This window comes from Budorcas taxicolor, chromosome 19, assembly GCF_023091745.1.
Source record: "Budorcas taxicolor isolate Tak-1 chromosome 19, Takin1.1, whole genome shotgun sequence".
NCBI lineage: Eukaryota > Metazoa > Chordata > Mammalia > Artiodactyla > Bovidae > Budorcas > Budorcas taxicolor.
Window position 1 is genome coordinate 27,251,822 of NC_068928.1, and position 20,541 is coordinate 27,272,362.

The following is a 20,541-nucleotide window of genomic DNA, read 5'->3' on the forward strand; positions in this document are numbered from 1 at the left end:
TTGCTAAAGGGTAGATCTTAAGTGTTCTCATTACAAAAAGAAAGGAGAATGGTAACCATATGGAATAATAGATATGTTAATTAGCTTGATTGCAGTGATCATTTCACAATGCACATTTATATCAAAACAGCAAGGAAAGTGAAAGTGGCTCAGTCATGTCCGACTCTTTGTAACCCCATGGACTGTAGCCCACCAGGCTCCTCTGTCTATGGGGATTCTCCAGGCAAGAATACTGGAGTGGGTTGCCATGCCCTCCTCCAGGGGATCTTCCTAACCCAGGGATCGAACCCAGGTCTCCCACATTGCAAACAGATTCTTTACCAGCTGAGCCACCAGGAAGCCACAAAACAGCAATGTGCACACCTTAAACACAATTTTAATTTGTCAATTATGGTTTGGCAAAGCTGAAAAAAGCCTTTTTCCCATGCCAGAAGATATTCTAGGGCTTCCCCAGTGGCTCAGTGGTAAAGAATCTGCCTGCTAATGCAGTAGACACAGTTTGATCCCTGGTCCGGGAAGATCCCACATGCCAAGGAGCAACTAAGCCAAGGTGCCACAACTACTGAGCGTGTGCTGCACAGTAAGATAAGTCAGCGCAGTGAGAAGCCAATGCACCGCAACTAGAGAGAGGCCCCTGCTCGCCACAAGTAGAGAAAAACCCTCGCAGCAGTGAAGACCCAGCACAGCCCAAAGGAAATAAATTCTACATAGATCACGGATTTAATTGTATTCTAGGTCAAGATGGACAGTTGAAAAACTTCCTTAAGAAGTTATTTCTTTTGAATACTTGGAACAATAGCAAAAAGTAAAGCCAGAAAAACAAACCAACAAACAAAAATAAGCACCCAAGAGTAAACAAACTAGGAAAGAAGCAAAATCTGATCTAATAAACTTTGAAAGTGGGCACCAATGAAAGGTATATGCACTGATTTAAGGAAACCGTTCTCCCTGCAGGAATGGTGGACACCCCTCCTCACCACCACCAGCAGTGAAATGGAGTGAACCTCAGAGTATTTAACAAAATCTGAAAAGAGAGAAAGAGCCTATGCATTTTAACAAAGATTTTACACTGTTTTAAATTGGTCTTAACTACCTACTCATCCCCTCATGCTATTATTTTAACCTAGAGAAAAGTGAATGGAACGTAAAATACCGAGTCATTTCACTTTAACTTCAATGGGGAAATCAAAGTGGGCTTTCACAGTGGGATGTCAGGAAGTCACCCACAGTACTTGAAAGCAGAAGGAATGAATTCAGAGAGCGGAGCAAGCATGAGGCAAGTGGAAAGGAATTGCAGGGCAACTACAAGCATACTACATCAGGGGAGAAAGACAGCAGAACAAAGCATGCACATGAGGAAAATGTAACTGAACAGAAGGCAGTTTTTCACACCAGCATCATGTTTCAATACGACTTAATAAGAATTTAATTTTTTAAAAAGCTGAGCAACGAAACAATAAAATGTGAGAATGAAATAAAAGAGTGAATGCAGATTTTTGAAATAAATAAAGCAGCATGTTTACATGTTAAAACTAGTAGGTTAGAAACAGCAAGGGACTGAAATAACTATTGCTGAAAATATGAATGGACATAGAACAGAGGCTTGAGATAATTACAGTGTAGGGAAAAGAAAAAACCAATGACAATACAATTAGAGAGAAGTTGATAGATGTGAAAGACAGACACAGGTAATCTAACATAAGGAGCCAGCTAACTAAACAAAATATAAATTTTAAAATAGAATACAGAGAATTTCCCTGAACTGCTGAAGGAACTGAATGGGGGAACTGAAAGGACATACTTTATTCCACAAAAATTTGTTACATAATGTTTAATGTCAACACATGTCTTAGTTAAGCTGCTTACATTCAGGGAAATTAATTCTTTGGAAACATCACCTATGTGGTATTCCTGCCAAGAATATTTAACTTGGATCTAGTAATGAGGAAACAATCCAATAAATTAAAATTAAGGGACATTTTGAAAATCAGCTGGCCCGGAGTATTAGAAATATCACTGTCAGGAAAGAAAGAAGCCTTGTGTGATCTGAATTGGATCCTGGGTGGGAAGAAAGCTGCTGTATATGACATTATTTGGACCACTGGGAAAATTTGAATGTGAACTGTGTATTATGTAAAGTATTAAATGAAGTTCAATTTTCTGAGTGTGATAATTAGTTTGGGGAGTGTTGGCGAATATCCTCACTTTTAGGAGCCATATGCTGAAGGATGTAAGGGTGTAGTTTTATAACGTCTGCTACTAGCTCTGAAATGGCTCAGCAGAGCGATAGAGGATGAGAGACAGAGATGGAGAGAGAAGAGAGTGCAGTCATGCACACATATGGCAAAATGTTAACAATTAGTGGATCTAGATGAAGGGATGTCCAAATAATAGTATAACAAAAATTGGGAAGTGATAAGAAAATGAGAGAAAGTATGAGGCTGCATGCCCATGTTCCTACCTTTCAAAGAGGTGAGTCAGTTGAAGTTAAAATTGAAAGGTAATGAGAAAACTAACCTTTGTTTTTTAGCTACTTGGCTTGCGAGACCTTAGTTGCCTGACCAGGGGTTGCACCTGGGCCAACAGCAATGGCAGGGCTAAGTTCTAACCACTGGACCACCAGGGAATCCTGGAGAAAACTAATCTCTTAATATTTTTCATAATCTTTCTTATAACCTTAGAAAGGAGTCTTTTAGGAAGAAATCTCTCTTACACCTAAAGAAACATTTATTTGGAGCTCAACAATTTATCAATGTCTTTTTATTCCATTAAATTCAATACTTTTAATTAAAAATAGCATGATCTTATTTTGAAATAATTTTTTATTTTTCTGTGTATATATCTACAAGAGATGTCTAGAATAGTATTTTCTCTAATGATAATGATTAGTGTCTACATGGTGGAATTTTAACGACATTTAAATTTTTATCTGTGTACTTTTCTGCATTGTTTCAGATATTTATAATTAACATAATTTTAATAAAAATAATAGTTGTTAATCTTTTAAAAAAATACAAAATGCCAAAATTTAATTCTGGGTAATGGGAAGATGAATGATTATGAATTTCTTCTTTGTACTTTATTTTCAGTTTTTAAAGTTAAATAAATTATAAAGAGTAGTTACAAAAGCACTAAAGAAAAAAACAGTGAAATTGTTCTTAGAGTAGGAATGACTTTTCTAACCATGTAGAAGTCAGAAACTAAGAAGTTTTAACAACATGAAAGCTATACATTTTTGAATGTAAACAACAATAAAAACTCAGCATAAACAAAACTGCAGGATAAATGAAAAATTAGGGGAGGGACTTCCCTGGAAGTCCATCTCCTTTCTGCTTTTCCTGTATCCTTTTCATTCCATTTATCCATCCATCTGTCATTTATGGAGCATCTAGTATGTCCCAGTCACTGCTAGGTTCTGGAGAGAATACACAGTCTTTACCCTCAAGGAGTGCTCTCTGTATTTCCTCCACAACCGTCTGGATACAGAAACTGTTGTGTCCCTGACAAGAACAGGAAACATCTCATGTTTCTTATATTTGGAGAAGGATCAGGATATGCTAAGGGGATGCGACCAGGATTTCATGACTGGAGCCTCAGATTCCCTTGGGTAGCATGACGGCTATGGACCATAGCATAGCATGGACCCTGAACTCTGCTCTACTGTCTTCAATGCAGACCCAGAACCAGATTGTCTACTTCATTCGCCAAGCCCCGGTCCCCATCACTCCAGAGAACTTTGAGGAGACGGTGCAGTTTGGGACAGTGCGGGGTGCCTACATCCCAGCCCTGCTTCGGCTGCTCAGTGGCGTCTTTGCCCCTCAGATCTTTAAAAACACAACCTGGCCCGAGAGCATTCGAAATCATTTTGCTTCTCACCTGCACAGGTTCTTGGCCTGCCTGACAGGTGAGCGGAATGGCCGGGGTACCTGCTGTCTCCCCAGTCCCCACCAATAGTCGAGCGAGTGAGGCAGGTGGGAGATTGATCCTGAGTACCTGCGTTGTTTGGCACAGAGTAGGTGCTTGGAATGCGTTTGCTGAATGAGTGACACAGGGTCCGCAGTGTGCCTTCTAATCTGGATACAGTTTTCTGTGGTCCAACAGTTGCCCAGACTTGCTCAGAGTTGGAAATTTCCAAGAGTACATGTGGGGTTAGGGAAGCTGGAGGTAGTGTGGGGGCGGCAGGGGAGTGCATGTGTCCTGAAAGAGAGTGTCGAGGCCATTGTATTGCTCTCAGACCTCATTTTATGACAGTCTCTTATGACATCTCAACGAGGTCTTCCCTCTTGCTTTCTGTCATTTTCCTGATGTCAAAAAAGCATGAGTCCTAGTTTCTCCTCCCTGCTCTCCTGAGATGCACATAGCTCCTGGGCCCCGGATCATCAGCCATGATAGAAACTAAGGTGGCATAAACCCATCACCCTCTGTGAACTCTCCTGGTTCTTTCATTTCCTCAGACACTCGGTACAAGCTGGAGGGGCACACCGTCCTCTACATCCCCACAGAGGCCATGAACATGAAGCCTGAGGTGGTGGTTAAAGACAAAGAGCTGGTGCAGCGACTAGAGAGTGAGTGGCTGGCGTTGCTCCTGTGTCGGGGCTTCTGAGGGGGAGGAGTAGGGAGGGGCAGCCCAGAGGCTGGGACAGGAGGTGGGTTAGGAGGGCTCTGTTGGGGGTGGAGGGAAGGATGAAAGTGGGGAGCGCTGCAAGGAAATGCAAGAGGTTTTGTCCTCTCCCCGGCAGCCTCCATGATCCACTGGACACGGCAGATAAAGGAGGTGCTCAGTGCCCAGGAGTCGGTGGAGACAGGAGAAAACTTAGGTCCTTTGGAGGAGATTGAGTTTTGGCGCAACCGATGCATGGACCTGTCTGGCATCAGCAAACAGCTGGTGAAGCCGGGAGTGAAGCACATCGAGTCCATCCTGCGTCTCGCCAAGTCATCCTATCTGGCGCCCTTCATGAAGCTGGCCCAGCAGATCCAGGTTTGTGAGTGGATCGAAGGATGCAGACTTGGCAGAAAGTGCCCAGTGGTGGGGATAATGTAAGGCTCTAAGAAGAGTCAACATATTCATCAAACGCAGAGATAGAAGCACCCAGTGCTTGGACTTGGGCTTGTGGGAGAGTATAAAAGTAGTAGAACACAAGGCCTCAAGGAGCTTATAGTTTAACTAGGGAGACATCTAGTTACTTAACAAATGTACCACGTTGAGTGCCCTCTAGAAGCCCAACCCCTACAATCCAGCTGAGAAGGAAGGCTAACACAAAAGAGATGACTGTGTGGCCTGGGGTCAAAGTCGAACTCATCCAGTTCAGCAAAGAGAGCTGCAAAAGAAACACTTTAAAAATTTATATTTGAGGGCTTCTTTGGTGGCTCAGGGGCTTCCCTTATGGCTCAGCTGGTAAAGAGTCCGCCTGCAATGTGGGAGAACTGGGTTCGATCCCTGGCTTGGGCAGCTCCCTTGTAGAAGGAAAAGGCTACCCATTCCAGTATTCTGGCCTGGAGAATTCCATGGACTGTATAGTCCATGGGGTCTCAAAGAGTTGAACACGACTGAGTGACTTTCACTTCACTTGGTGGCTCAGCGATAAAGAATCCGTTTGCCAATACAGGAGACGTGAGTTCGATCCCTGATCCAGTAAGATCCCACATGCCATGGAGCAACTAACTTCTTGTATCACAACTGTTGAGCCTGTGCTCTAGAGCCTGGGAGCCACAACTCCTGAAGCCTCCAAACCCTAGAGCCTGTCCTCCGCAACAAAAGTTGCTGCGATGAGAACCAGTGTGCCGCAACTAGAGAGTAGCCCCTGCTTGCCTAATCTAGAGAAAAGCCTGCGCAGCAACACAGATCCAGCATAGTCAGAACAAAATTTTTTAAAAAATTAAATTTTATATAATATGACAAGCTGATTGTGTTAGTGTTGTGACACACAGAGATCAGAGATATCTGTAAAATACAGAGAGAGAAGCCATCTCTTCCTAGCAGGAATTTGAAACTGGTATTCATGGAGGCCTGGTGTGCTGCAGTCCATGGGGTTGCAAAGAGTCGGACATGACTGAGCGACTGAACTGAACTGAAGGGAGTTTGGGGCTTCCCAGGTGGTGCTAGTGATAAAGAATTCACCAGCCAATGTAGGAGCTGCCAGACATATGGGTTCAATCCCTGGGTCGGGGCCATCCCCTGGGGGTAGGAAATGGCAACCCACTCCAGTATTCTTGCCTGAAAAATTCCATGGATAGAGGAATCTGTGGGTTACAGTCCATGGAGTTGCATGGAATTGGACACGATTATGCATGCACCAACACACTTTAAGGGGATTGAGCTATAGTTAGATGGAGAAGTCTAAAATTCTCTTTGAGAACAAGGTAGTGAAAGGGGGGCTATGGTGGGAGCCATAAGGTGGGATGAATGCAAGTGATGTCCAGTCAGTTGATCAACAGCTCTTGAGCATCTCCTTGGTGCAGAGTTCTTAGTTCAAGGGGAAAAGATAGAGGAATAGACACGTAACCTGAGTTAGAAACTAGTCAGTGAGGAAAAGCAGGCATGCACGCACTCTGGTCCCAAAGGGTTGCAGAGACCTGGGGTGATGAGGTCTAGGTAGCGTTAACTGGGAACACTTCCCGGGAAAGGCAGATCAGTTGGAATTCGAGGAGGACCAGAAGCACTTGCTTTGAACCTGTGCTTTCCAGGAGCTAAGTCTTCTCCTGATTTCTCTTTACTGCCAGGATGGCTCTCGTCAAGCACAGTCAAACCTGACTTTCTTGTCGATCCTGAAGGAGCCTTACCAGGAACTGGCATTCATGCGGCCAAAGGACATCTCTAGTAAACTCCCGAGGCTCATCAGCCTCATCCGTATCATTTGGGTCAACTCTCCCCACTACAATACTCGGGAGAGACTGACCTCCCTCTTCCGGAAGGTGTGTGTCTGCAGAGGGTGGGACAGAGGGTGGTGAGGGGGTGGCCATGTTGGTAGCATGCAGATTTCTGGAGAAGGTAGAATTCACTGGGCAGATCTATGGTGAAAAGGTAGTGAGCAATGCCGTTCCGGTCGGACAGAGACCACAGGCCCTTTGCCTGCATCATCTGCTTTAGTGAGGCTCAGAGTTGGGACCTGGACTGGACACTTTGCTTCCAGATGGATGAAGCCCAGGTGGGAAGAGGGGGTCTTTGTGAAGAGGTGTTGATGGAGCACAGGGAGGGGGCCAGGAAGGACTGACTCCCAGGCTGAGTTGTACAGAAAGGGAAGACCTGCTCTTTCTCATTGCCAAAGATGGACCTTGCAGTGAGCGAGAGGCAGATATAGGAAGGAACACTGGCTTTTGAGGAGCAGAACCCAGCATATTTCATTGGGGGAGGGGCAAAGAGTGGGGAAAGGGCACTGAGCTGAGCACTGGCTGGAAATGAGGCGGGCAAATAAGGTGGAACCCAGAGATGCTGCCGCGTGAGCAGTGGAGGACCAGGGATGAAAGGAGCCATGGGTATCAAGAAGTAGGAGCCTGAGACCTGAGGCATGGTCTTGGGGGCTCCAAGAGAGGGTCAGTGCAACTAAGGCTGCGAACTGAGATTGTCGGGACTCCTCCCGCAGATGAGCAATGAGATCATTCGCCTGTGCTGCCATGCCATCTCCCTGGACCGCATCTTTGAGGGCTACGTCATCTCTAGCAAGGAGGACCTACAAGGCTGCATCTCTTGCTGTCACTCCTGGAAGGACCACTACCTTCGGGCTGTGCAGACACATACCCAGTACGACTTACCTGGACATCCTGTGTGTTACCGCTTGTCACTCCTGGAGCGGGGAGATTTCGAGCCCTTCTGCTTGTACTTTAAGCCTGTGGACTGAATTTTTTTTTTTTTTAGAGTTTTTATATGGTCTGAGTTTTCTCTCTGGATGCAGATATTCTAGCTCTCAGTCCTGGGTCCTCCGAACTCTAAGTAACCTCCCCTCCCTCAACCCAGGAATCCCTCCTGGTCTTTTCCTCCTTCCTTGGCTCTAAAGTCTAAAGTTTAATTGTGTGTAAACTTTCTCTTCTGGAGGAGGAAATGGCAACCCACTCCAGTATTCTGGCTTGGGAAATCCCATGGACAGAGGAGCCTAGAGGGCTACAGTCCATGTGGTCGCAAGAGCCAGGCACGACTTAGAGACTAAACCACCACCACCACCACCACCAAACGTTTTCTTAGAACCAAAATGTTTTCTTTTTCTCTCTGGCTCTCCTCACCTTGTGTTTCTTTACTTGGCGTTCAGAAAAACTGTTTATTGGGGTCTCATTTTCTCAGGCTCCCTTTGAACCAGAACTCCTGGTTCTAGCCTGGCCTGGGGAGGTAAATGACTCATGTTCCCACTTCCAACTGATCAGTCTTTCTCATGACAGGTTCTCCACCCGGGGCTGGATCCTAGACCAGACCAGCATATTTGCCCAGGTCGATGCCTTTGTACAACGCTGCAAGGACCTCATCGAGGTAGGAAGACTGTCAGGGAGACAGAGCCCACAGCAGATGCTCCAGAATCCCGGCCCAGGGGCGAGGGAGCTGGGGCTGGGGGTGAGGCTACACACAAAACTTGCCTCTTTGGTTCTTATCACATGGCTGTGCACCTAGCCACCATCCTGTGCTCAGAGACTCTTGCCTGTTATCACTGCCTCCATTCAGTTCAGTTCAATTCATTCGCTCAGTCATGTCCGCCTCTTTGCAACCCCATGGACTGCAGCATGCCAGGCTTCCCTGTCCATCACCAACTCCTGGAGTTTACTCAAACTCATATCCATCGAGTCGGTGATGCCATCCAACCATCTCATCCCCTTGTTGTCCCCTCTCCTCCTGCCTTTAATCTTCTCCAGCATCAGGGTCTTTGCCAATGAGTCAGTTCTTCGCATCAGGTAGCCAAAGTATTGGAGTTTTAGCTTTAGCATCAGTCCTTCCAATGAACATTCAGGACTGATTTCCTTTAGGATTGACTGGTTGGTTCTCCTTGCAGCCCAAGGGACTCCCAAGAGTATTCTCCAGCACCACAGTTCAAAAGCATCAGTTCTTCGGTGCTCAGCTTTCTTTATGGTCCAACTCTCACATCCATACACAACTACTGGAAAAACCACAGCTTTGACTAGATGGACCTTTGTTAGCAAAGTAATGTCTCTGCTTTTTAATATGCTGTCTAGGTTGGTCATAGTTTTTATTCCAAGGAGCAAATGTCCTTTATTTTTTTATTTTTTTTTATGTCTTTTAATTTCATGGCTGCATTCACCATCTGCAGTGATTTTGGAGCCTAAGAAAATAAAGTCTCTCATTGTTTCCATTGTTTCCCCATCTATTTGCCATGAAGTGATGGGACCAGATGCTATGATCGTCGTTTTTTGAATGTTGAGTTTTAAGCCAGCTTTTTCACTCTTCTCTTTCATTTTCATTAAGAGGCTTTTTAGTTCTTTTTCTGCCATAAGGGTGGTGTCATCTATATATCTGAGGTTATTGATATTTCTCCTGGCAATCTTGATTCCAGCTTGTGCTCATCCAGCCCAGCATTTCACATGATGTACCCTGCATGTAAGTTAAATAAGTGGGGTGACAATATACAGCCTTGATGTACTCCTTTCCCTATTTGGAACCAGTCTGTTGTTCCATGTACAGTGCTAACTGTTGCTTCTTGACCTGCATACAGATTTCTCAGGAGGCAGGTAAGGTGATCTTGTATTCCCATCTCTTTAACAATTTTCCACAGTTTGTTGCTTTGGCATAGTTAATAAAGCAGAAGTAGATGTTTTCCTGGAACTCTCTTGCTTTTTTGATGAGCCAGTAGATGTTGGCAATTTCATCTCTGGTTCCTCTGCCTTTTCTAAATCCAGCTTGAATATCTGGAAGTTCTCAGTTCATGTACTTTTGGAGCTTGACTTGGAGAATTTTGAGCATTACTTTGCTAGTGAGATGAGTGCAATGGTGCGGTAGTTTGAGCATTCTTTGGCATTGCCTTTCTTTGGGATTGGAATGAAAACTGACCTTTTCCGGTCCTGTGGCTGCTGCTGAGTTTTCCAAATTTGCTGGCATATCGAGTGTAGCACTTTGACAGCATCATCTTTTATGATTTGAGATAGCTCAATTGGAATTCCATCACATCCACTAGCTTTGTTCATAGTGATGCTTCCTAAGGCTCATTTGACTTCTCATTCCAGGATGCCTGGCTCTAGGTGAGTGATCACACCATCATGGTTATCTGGGTCATGAAGATCTTTTCTGTATAGTTTTTCTGTGTATTCTTGCCACCTCTTCTTAATATCTTCTGCTTCTGTTAGGTCCATACCATTTCTATTCTTTATTGCACCCATCTTCGCGTGAAATGTTCCCTTGGTATCTCTAATTTTTCTGGAAGAGATCGCTAGTCTTTCCCATTGTATTGTTTTCCTCTATTGCTTTGCATTGATCCCTGAGGAAGGCTTTCTTATCTCTCCTTGCTATTCTTTGGAACTCTGCATTCACAGGGGTATATTTTTCCTTTTCTCCTTTGTCTTTAGCTTCTCTTCTTTTCTCAGCTATTTGTAAGGCCTCCTCAGACAACCATTTTGCCTTTTTGCATTTCTTTTTCTTGGGGATGGTCTTGATCACTGACTCCTGTACAATGTCATGGACCTCGGTCCATAGTTCTTCAGGCACTCTGTCTATCAGATCTAATCCCTTGAATCTATTTGTCATTTCCACTGTATAATAATAAGGGATTTGATTTAGGTCATACCTGAATGGTCTAGTGGTTTTCCCTGCTTTCTTCAGTTTAAGTCTGAATTTGGCAATAAGAAGATCATGATCTGAGCCACAGTTAGCTCCCAGTCTTGTTTTTGCTGATAGAACTTCTCCATCTTCAGCTGCAAAGAATACAATCAATCTGATTTTGTTATTGACCATCTGGTGATGTCTATGTATAGAGTCATCTCTTGTGTTGTTGGAAGAGAGTGTTTGCTATGACCAGTGCATTCTGTTGGCAAAACTCTTATTGGCCTATGCCCTGCTTCATTTTGTACTCCAAGGCCAAATTTTTTTCATATTTCATTGTGCAGCTAAAATTCACCCCAGAAGCCCATTGCATCTGGTGGGTTCTCCTTATTTTTTTAGCCATTTTAAGCGAAATCAGTAGTGAGGGACAGGGAAGCCTGGTGTGCTGCAGTCCATGGAGTCGTAAAGAGTGGGACATGACTTAGCAACTGAACAACCACAACACAAGCTAAACCAAAGAACTTGGGACAGGAAGACTCAGACAGGAGGGCAGGAAGCCTCATGCTGACTTCTTTGCAGGTATGTGACTGTCAGTACCATTTTGCCCGCTGGGAAGATGGAAAGCAAGGTCCCCTCCCTTGCTTCTTCGGTGCCCAGGGGCCCCAGATAACACGGAACTTGCTGGAGATTGAGGACATCTTTCACAGAAACCTGCACGTCCTGCGAGCCGTCCGCGGGGGCATCCTGGATGTCAAGAACACCTCTTGGCACGAAGACTACAATAGGTGAGAGGGTCACAGACCACCCCCTCCATAGACAGGGAAGGGGGGCAGGGGAGAGCAGAGCGGAGTGTGGGGGCAGCAGGTCAGAAATGGGGGGCGAGCAGGGGAAGCTCACGGGGCTGCTCAGACGCAGGGTGCCACAGCCAGCCTTTCTGGCCTTGGATCCCGGTTCTGCCACAGACTAGTTAACATGACTCTGGGCAGATTGCTCTACCAGCCTGGGCCTCAGTTTCCTCATCTATAAAATCCGGTTAGCAATACAGCCTACCCCACTGAGTTGTTTTGAGGACTAAATGGATTCCTGTGTGTGAAGCGCTCAGTGCCGACACTGAGGATGCCCTCTGTACATAAAACATCGGAATTGCACTCAGGGGAGGTTCTTGGGGCCAGGCGACGTTGCCCACCCTTCGACACGCCTCTAACGGTGCAGGTTCCGGGCTGGAGTCAAGGACCTGGAGGTGATGACTCAGAACTTGATCACCTCGGCCTTCGAGTTAGTCCGTGACGTGGAGCACGGGGTGCTGCTGCTGGACACCTTCCACCGGCTCTCGGCCCGAGAGGTGGGACTGCCCACCAGCTTCCTTCCTCCACCCCTGGTTCACTTGAGCTTTCCTTCACGTCTGCCTGGTCCTTCCAGATGCCGTCCAACCACCATCTGTGCTCTCGCCCATGCCCTAAACTGCCAGCGCTTCTTTTCTTCCTCTGTCCCTGCCCACCCCCTCCCCTGGTGTCTGGAGGGCTTGGGGGCAGGACTACCATGGCAGGGGGTTAGCTTTCTTCCAGGATGGGGAGCTGCAGGGACCCCATATCCCTGGTCATGTCATTTACTTCCTCTTCTTCGTCAGGCCATCAAGCGAACATATGACAAGAAGGCCGTGGACCTCTACATGCTGTTCAATAGTGAGCTGGCACTCGTAAACCGTGAGCTGAACAAGAAGTGGCCCTACCTGGAGCCCTACATGGCCCAGTACTCAGGGCAGGCCCACTGGGTGCGCATCCTACGGCGTCGCATCGACCGAGTCATGAACGTAAGCCTGACCTTTCCCAGAACTTGTTCTCGGTGCCACGACAGAGTTTGCAGGCTGAGCCCCAGGCTGGTGGGTGGGAGCCCTGCAGGCCAGTCCAGAGCATCTCGCTGGAGAGGTTTCCTGACCTGAGACTAAATGGGTGTGAGGGGCGTGTCAGAGGAACTGGCCTGTCCTGAGGAAGGGCTCATGCTTGTTTTTGACCTTGTGTCTCTTATATCCTTCACCTCCTGTAATTGACTTTCTTTTTCCAACTTTTTTTCTCAAGCTGAATGTCTGTGCTTGTCTTTCTTCTTATATTTTATTATTGGAGTATGATTGTTTCACAGTGTTGTGTTGGCTTCTACTGTACAGCAAAGTAAATCAGCTATGTGTATCCATATATCCCCTCCCTCTTGGACCTCCCTTCTACACCGGCCCCCATTCTACGCCTCTAGGTCATCATAGCACTCTGAGCTGAGCTCCCTGTGTTACACAGCAGATTCCCACTAGCCATCTGTTTTACACACGGTAGTGTACATATGACAGTGTGTGGATGTGTGCTTAGTCACTTAGTTGTGTCCGACTCTGCGACTCTGTGGACTGTAGTCCCCCAGGCTCCTCTGTCCATGGGATCTTGCAGGCAAGAATACTTGAGTGGGTTGCCATTTCCTTCTCCAGGGAATCTTCCCCACCCAGCAATCGAATCCATGTCTCCTGGTCTCCTGCACTGGCAGGTGAATTCTTTACCACTGAGCCACCTGGGAAGCCCGTATATGACAGTGCTCCTCTCCGAATTCTCGCACCTTCCCCTTCCCTGTCTTCATTCTGACTACCTCTTTCGCTGAGCCTGGTGTCTTCCTCTCACCTTTCTCTCTGGCTCCCCCTTCCCTCCGAGTAGTCAAAATCGATCTCCATGCCCTGTCTTACACATATAATCGGGGTGTGTGTGTTGGGGAGGGGAATAGGGCTCTCAGGGCGATGATAACACGGAGGAACGTGGCAGGTGGATCCCAGCGTCCCTGGTTCTCCTCCTCAGTGTCTTTCCAATGCTCATTTCCTGCCCCACATCGGGACCGGAGAGGAGAGTGTGCACACCTACCAGCAGATGGTTCAGGCCATTGATGAATTGGTGCGAAAAACCTTCCAAGACTGGACAGCCACGCTGGACAAGGACTGCATTCGGCGGCTGGACACACCATTGCTACGAATCAGCCAGGAGAAGGCGGGCATGCTGGACGTGAACTTTGACAAGTAGGAGACCCTCCCCGCCCCTCTCCTGCTCTGCTCGTCCTTTCTATGGCACCTTTCCCTTCCCCAACCCTCCTGAGAGTTTTAACTCCCATCTCCTGGTTCCTCCTCTCCATTCCTCTGATTCTCTCTTACCCTGTAATATGTTTCCTCCCACTTCTTAGTCTTAAAAAAAAAAAAACAAAAACTGATTGAAAATAGAAAATCCACTGTCACCTACTACACCAGTGATGTAGGTGTCCTGCCACTAGGTGGCCATGGTGGCTCAGCGAAATCGTCCCAACCATGAGCCACCGAGGGAGCTTTCCCGAAAGTCAGTGGGGCTCTCAGGTCACACCCTCTCCTATAGTTGTACAATCATGACATTCTCATATCACCAGGTTTTCAGTTTAACCAGTCTATTCATTAGTCATTCAAAACTACATAGTGAGTGCCTTCCATGTGCTAAGAACCAAGATGGGCACAGGTGTGTCCAGTGACGATGTCCTTGCCCCCTGTTGCTCTGTAAGTGAACTGTTATACCCTGGAGCCCTGCCTCCTTTCCGGATAAGATGCAGAAGAGAGAATAAAGAAGGAACTTAGTAAGGCGGCTGTCTACAGAGATGACGACCCTTCTGATGACAACGTTTTCCTAATAGGAAGGAAGTCACTTTCTTCTTGATTGGTTTGGGCTCCTTATCATCAGCAAGCCCCTATAGTAAGAGTGGCTTCCCAGGCTTCTAGAACTGACTTTAACTCATGGAATGTCCTTATTTGTTGGGGGAAATGTGGAAGGGGCTTTGCCAGAGAAGGCCTGTGTGGAGATGGACAGAGAGACTGAGTGTGTCTGTCCTGGGAGCCAAAAGCAACATAACTGGGAGATGACACATGATGTTTGAAGCAAAATAACCAAGACGGGGAGACAATGCTTAGTGTCAGGTCAGAGGGGTGAGGGGGAGGCAGAAGTGAGAAGGACAGAGAGATGAGAAGCCACATGGATCAGGAAGCAGGTGACAAGCTGGGTGTGAAGACGAGAGGGTAAGAGATATGAGATAGGCCTTTGACCAGAGAGGGGTGTTGAGATCTGCTTTGATAGGCCTCGTGTTTTTTTTGAGGACTCCATAAAATGGCCTCATAAATCAACAATAAGATTTATTTTTAATATTTATTTATTTGGTTGCACTGGGTCTTAGTTGTGGTATGCAGCACGTAGGGATCTTTAATTGTGGGATTTAGTTCCCTGACCAGGGATTGAACCCAAGCCTCCTGCATTGGGAGCATGAAGTTTCAATTACTGGATTGCCAGGGAAATCTCTTAAGTACCTTTTAATATGAATAGTAGCATACTGTTCACACTATTCTATACATCTGAAGTGTTCTCAAAATGATTTATTTGATTTTTTCTATTATAAAATTCTTGATCCTTTTAGAAAATTTGCAGAATGCAGAAAAGTAGAAGGAAGAACAAGATTCCCCCAAAGATAACCACTCTTAAAGATTTGGTGTATACATATATATATGTATATTTATCACTCCATGTTCCCCCCACTTCATATGCTTCATATGGTTATTTTTCTTTAATTTTTAGAATCTTTTTAACTTAAAAATGTATTTATTTGGCTGTGCCCGGTCTTAGGGTCTTAGCTGTGGAACGCTGGGTCTTTAGCTGCAGCATGTGGGATCTAGTTCCTTGACCAGGGGTGGAACCCAGGCCCCCTGTATTGGAAGTGAGGAGTCTTAGGCATTTGGCCACCAGGGAAGTCCATCTTTTTTTACTTTTTAAATTAAAGAATTTAAACAACAGAAGTAGTGCATGCTCACTGTAAAAGAAAAAAAAGAGAGATTGATGTATAGAAGAATATAAAGGAAAAAGTGAAAATCCAGCACACAGCTCCACTCCCTGGAGATAACCGTGATTACCATGTAATCAAAAATACACACTGCACACACAAAACAGGATCTCATTATAAACAACATTTTTTAACTTGCTTTTTTTGAGGTTAACAATATGTGTGGGAGATTTTCCATTCTGTGTGTACAGAACTGCATAATTACTTTTCATGGCTTACAGCTTCCCATGCTTTGACTGTACCATAATTTAATCCATCAACCCACTACTGGTGGACCTAGAAGTTGCATGGTTTCCATGAGGGTCCTGAACATTCTGTGCTGGGGGCTTTCACCTGGACTCCCTGAGTCTTGTTCCCTTCTCACCACCGCGGTGTGTCCACCTGACGTTTGAGCTTAGCACCTGGCCATGTAGCCCCAATAAGCTTAGGAGACAGCTTTCTGTCTGCCGTGATCATCTCTTGTCGAGAGACACATTGGATATTTATCTCAAATACCGTTTGCATAATCTTTATAGCAGAGCTTAACAAGACAATTTTGGGCCAAATATTTATGGCCTGGGTTTAGCAGAAACCCAAATAATGGCTAAAACACTTTTTCCAGAGAGAAGAGGTACCCCGATTCTTTGGCAGTTGTTGTCTAAAGGGATCTGTTATAAACTGCTTTACATTTTTGTGGCTTTAAGCTAAAACTACCTCAATCCAGTAAATAATGTATGGGGGAAAAACAAAAAACCATGATCACAGGGAAGGATTTTGAAAAGTCTGGGCTCATTAAACCAGTAAAGACATCCAAGACAGTTTCAGCTTTTCTAAACCTTTTCTAAATATGACGCCTCCAACGAGGGGCAGATAACTTTATCAAGTCTACTTTTTTGTGCTCATGATCTAGATAAGGTCTTGAAATAAGCGTGCTCTTCAAATGCCCTGATTGTCCTCAGAATTACCTGACTCTCCCTCTATTCTGGGAGACTTCCAGTCCCTAATAGCACTGATCTTATCTTACAAAGGGTTTTGTTGTCCCACCTTCCATCCCAAATATTTGAACTCTGAAGTCCAAATTGGCTTTTACCACGTTTTACAGCCAGACCAGCCTTACAGATTGCACTTAACACAAACATATTCCAGATGGCGTCTGTACCCTGGCTGAAAAGAGCTGTGTTATCACTGTGTAAGTAGCCAACTCCTCTGTGTAGCAGGACTTCTCCAGGGAAAGACAAGGGACACTGGCGTCTGACAGTGTTTTGCGACTGGGACTTCCTCTTCCTCCTTTTCTCTCTGGTCTGAGAGCACTTTCTCCATTAGGTCAGTTCATTCTGGGCTGTCAGCACCAAACCCAGTCAGCCTAGTTGCCCTGGCTCCATTGCCTGAGCACTTGTCCAAGGAAACAGAAAATATTTAAAAAAATAATTCCCCAGACTGATTTTTTAAAATTAATTTTTTTTGACCATGCCATGACGAGGCATGTGGGATCTTAGTTCCCCAACCAGGGATCCAGCCCATGCCCCCTGCATTGGAAGTACAGTGTCTTAACCACTGGACCACCAGGGAAGTCCCAGACTGGTTTTTTTAAAGAAATTTTATGTACCAGGAAAATAAATTTATATTCCAGAAACTTCTTGACAAATTTCTGGCTAAGCCTGAGCATCACTGTGAAAAAAGGTCCTCATAGGGTTTTCAGCTCAGCATCGGGAAGGTGTTTTTCAAATTCATCGTATTGACTGACAAGTTAAAATTTGATAATTTGGCTTAAAGTTATTTGGAAAAGTCTTGTCAAGATGAGGACATGAAGAAAAAATTTAGTGCACTGTTGGATAGTATATGTATCCAAGCGGGCTTACCAAGAATTTGACAGAGTCAAATTCAAGGCCTCCAGCTTGAAGAACATAAGAGAATATGATTCTCTTACTAGAAGTGTTCCCGTACGTATTTACACCCCTCCACCCTCCTGGTATAGCTATGCTAGAATTTGTGGTTAAACTGATATTCAGTGTTTTTCTTAATATGACTCTGTTAGTATTGTTTACTGTGGAGCCAAATCATGTTCAGTTGTTCCAATTCTCTCCTTGCTTGTATGACACTTGTTCTTTTTGGAATTAACAATGACCTCACTATTTTTGTTAGCACATTATTCACTATCATTAATTTTTCCAGACCAACCAATAAAATTCCTTTGGATAATATTTTCCTTTGCTATCTGACTTATCACGTATGCTATCAATTTTGTGTTCTTAGCACTATCCCTCCTGGAATTCCCTTGTCCTCTTCCTTCAGCCCAGCTGGTTGGTTTTGAGGCCAGGTGTCACTCTGGGACTTCCCTGAGCCTCTTTTGTTGTTTGATTCCCCCTTTCCTTTGTCTTCCTCTTTCTTGGTTGATGTTCTTATTTTGGAGCTACTACATTCTTTAGTAGCTTTCCACGGTACATGGGAGGTAAACTTTTTGAATTCTTGCATGATTGACAACAACTGTTTTCTGCCTGACACCTGTTAGTCCTTTGTGGAATTCTAGATTGAAAGCAGTTTTCCTTCATTTTGGCTCTCCTTTACATTGGAGGCTTTCCTTAACTGTCCAGTAATCTGCTGTTCATTCCTATTTGAGAGAGCCTTCTTCACTTTGAAGACTTTTGACATAGTTTCAAAAATAACACATACTTCAATGAAGATTGGCAAGGTGTGAAAAACAGCATTTCTTTGTCCACAGTCTCTTAAAGCACATATCACAAATGAGCTCTTGATAATAATTTCCTTCCTTGGTAGAGTCCTCTCCAATAAAGGTGGAAAACTTTCACTGTTATGTCATGTCCTATATTGCTACTTTAGTGCTTGCTTAGTAGAACAGACACAAAATATTCTGAAATTTTCACCTCAGTGTTCTTTTAAGATAACATCTTGGTGATATTCATGATATAAAGCTTCATCAGAGTATCTTGAGATTATGGGGCTTTTTATCCTCTGTGATTAAAAATGTAATTTCTTTTTTTTTTTTCAAAAAAAGAAAAAAACAGATTTACAAAGTCAAATGACTTTTACTCAAGATGTAAAAGTGTTTAAAATATTACATATTTTCTCCTGGCATTTTGTGATTTTTGTCTTTATATTTGGTTCTTGGCTCCAATTTTCAGTTTATTTTGATTTAGGGAGAGAAGTGCAGATGCAACTTGAGTTGGTTTTGTGTTTTTTTTTAATCTCTCCCCAGATGGCTAGTCAGTTGACCCAATCTCATTTATTAAACTGCTATCTTTATAGTATAACAAATTCCCAAGGATGTCTGTTTTGGGATTCACTATCCTGTTCTGATAGGTCTGTTTATTCATATGTAGAGACCAAATTGTTTTTATTATTGTCCTCATTACTCTCCTTTTTAGATTTTTTTCTTGGATGTTTTAAATATTTATTTCTCATAAGTACATTAGAATCTCTTTGTTTAGTTCCCCAAATAGTTCTATTCCTATATTTTGGGGGGGAACAAGATTGGGTTAAATTTGTAGGTTAACTTAAGAAGAATGATGATGGACAGGGAGGCCTGGCGTGCTGTGATTCATGGGGTCGCAAAGATTCAGACATGACTGAGTGACTGAACTGAACTGAACTGAAGAAGAATGAACATCTTTAAGGTCTGAGTTTTTTCTATCCAAGAATAGCATTTCTTTCTTTCAGTTTATTTAAGTCCTGTTCTTTTGTTCATAAGATATTTTTCATACATATTAACCAACTAACAAGAAATGTGATAATGTATATTAATATCTTTGGATGATCTCTTAATTTTTGGTATTTTATTTTTGTTGTTTTTATTATCATTGGTCTCTTTTTCTCCATGATAATATTGAACTGATTATAGTTTTTATATTGGAAAACTTTGATTTTAATAAGTTAATTTTGTACCCAGTCCCTTTTACAACTAATTCCCTTGTTTAAAATAGTTTTTTCTTTTAAAAAAATTTGCTTATTAATTTTATTTTTGGCTGCACTAGGTCTTTCGTTGCTTTCTCTAATTGAAGCAAGCGGGGGCTACCCTTTGTTGTGTTGTCTGGGCTTCTCTTCCCAGGCCGGGGATCAAATCCATGTCCCCTGCATTGGCAAACGGATTCCTATCCACTGTGCTACCAGGGAAGTCCAGTTTTTCCCTTTTAAAACATTTTTTAATTGTGAAAGATCATATTGTACATACAGAAAATTACTTAAAACCTACATGTTCAATGTAATCTATAGGTATAAAATAAACACCTTTGCTACTGTCACCTAGGTCAAGGAAAGAATGTGGCCAGCAGTCCAGAAGCTTTCCTACTTATATTTTTCAGTTGAACTATCTGTCAACATTTACAATTCAGGAGACTTTATATAAAAATTCACTTTCTGGCCTCTCTTGAAATCGCACTGAGCCCATATCCCATTTGGCAGTAAATACCTGGAACCCTCGAGCAGTGATTCTTGGGGATGGACCTCTCGCTCTTTTGCCCAACTTTAGGCCAAAACTCAGTTGCAGTTTATCATTGCATTAGAGCTATGCTTGCCTTGGAGTAAGTGGAATTCCCGAACTTTGCTTTTGGTGATGAAATCCAAAGGAGCTGGTGCTTGGTTGGATATTGAAAAGTCAAGGTGAGGGAGGACACGTGTTCTGGTCCAGACAGTGGGGTGGGGCCATCTCTGCACGGATGCAGGTGTCCTCGGCTGACAGAAGCAGCTGAAGCCACACAGTAGGTGAGGTCACCCAGGGCTAGTGTGCTGGGTGTGCATGACCTCGAGGGGCTGGCGTGCCAGGGAGCTATGGGGGAGGTGCATGCTTCGCTGAGTCTCCAGAGTCAGCTGGATGAGATTTCCAAGGGACCCTGGAGAGAAAGGCTGTTTGTCCTGACAGGTGGAGCTGACAAGAGAAGCACCGAGGTTCAGAATCCAGGGAGAAAGGCAGAGAGGAGGCCACCGGATGTGGAGGCTTAGAGGGGAGGGTGAGGCCAAGGAGGTTCTCAGAGTGTAGCTACAAGAAGTCCTATGAG

The 20,541-nt window shown here is 44.4% G+C and overlaps 1 protein-coding gene across 1 annotated transcript in view; it reads left to right on the forward strand.

The window, feature by feature from the left end:
• The window catches only part of DNAH2 (dynein axonemal heavy chain 2), a 102,539-nt gene that overhangs the window by 12,621 nt on the left and 69,377 nt on the right, over window positions 1–20,541 (forward strand). Inside the window, exons 4-11 of the mRNA XM_052658273.1 lie at window positions 3,676–3,904; window positions 4,455–4,565; window positions 4,740–4,978; window positions 6,721–6,912; window positions 11,267–11,472; window positions 11,900–12,029; window positions 12,315–12,497; window positions 13,513–13,727. Coding sequence (XP_052514233.1) covers window positions 3,676–3,904; window positions 4,455–4,565; window positions 4,740–4,978; window positions 6,721–6,912; window positions 11,267–11,472; window positions 11,900–12,029; window positions 12,315–12,497; window positions 13,513–13,727 — 1,505 coding nt within the window. The remainder of the gene's footprint in view (window positions 1–3,675; window positions 3,905–4,454; window positions 4,566–4,739; window positions 4,979–6,720; window positions 6,913–11,266; window positions 11,473–11,899; window positions 12,030–12,314; window positions 12,498–13,512; window positions 13,728–20,541) is intronic.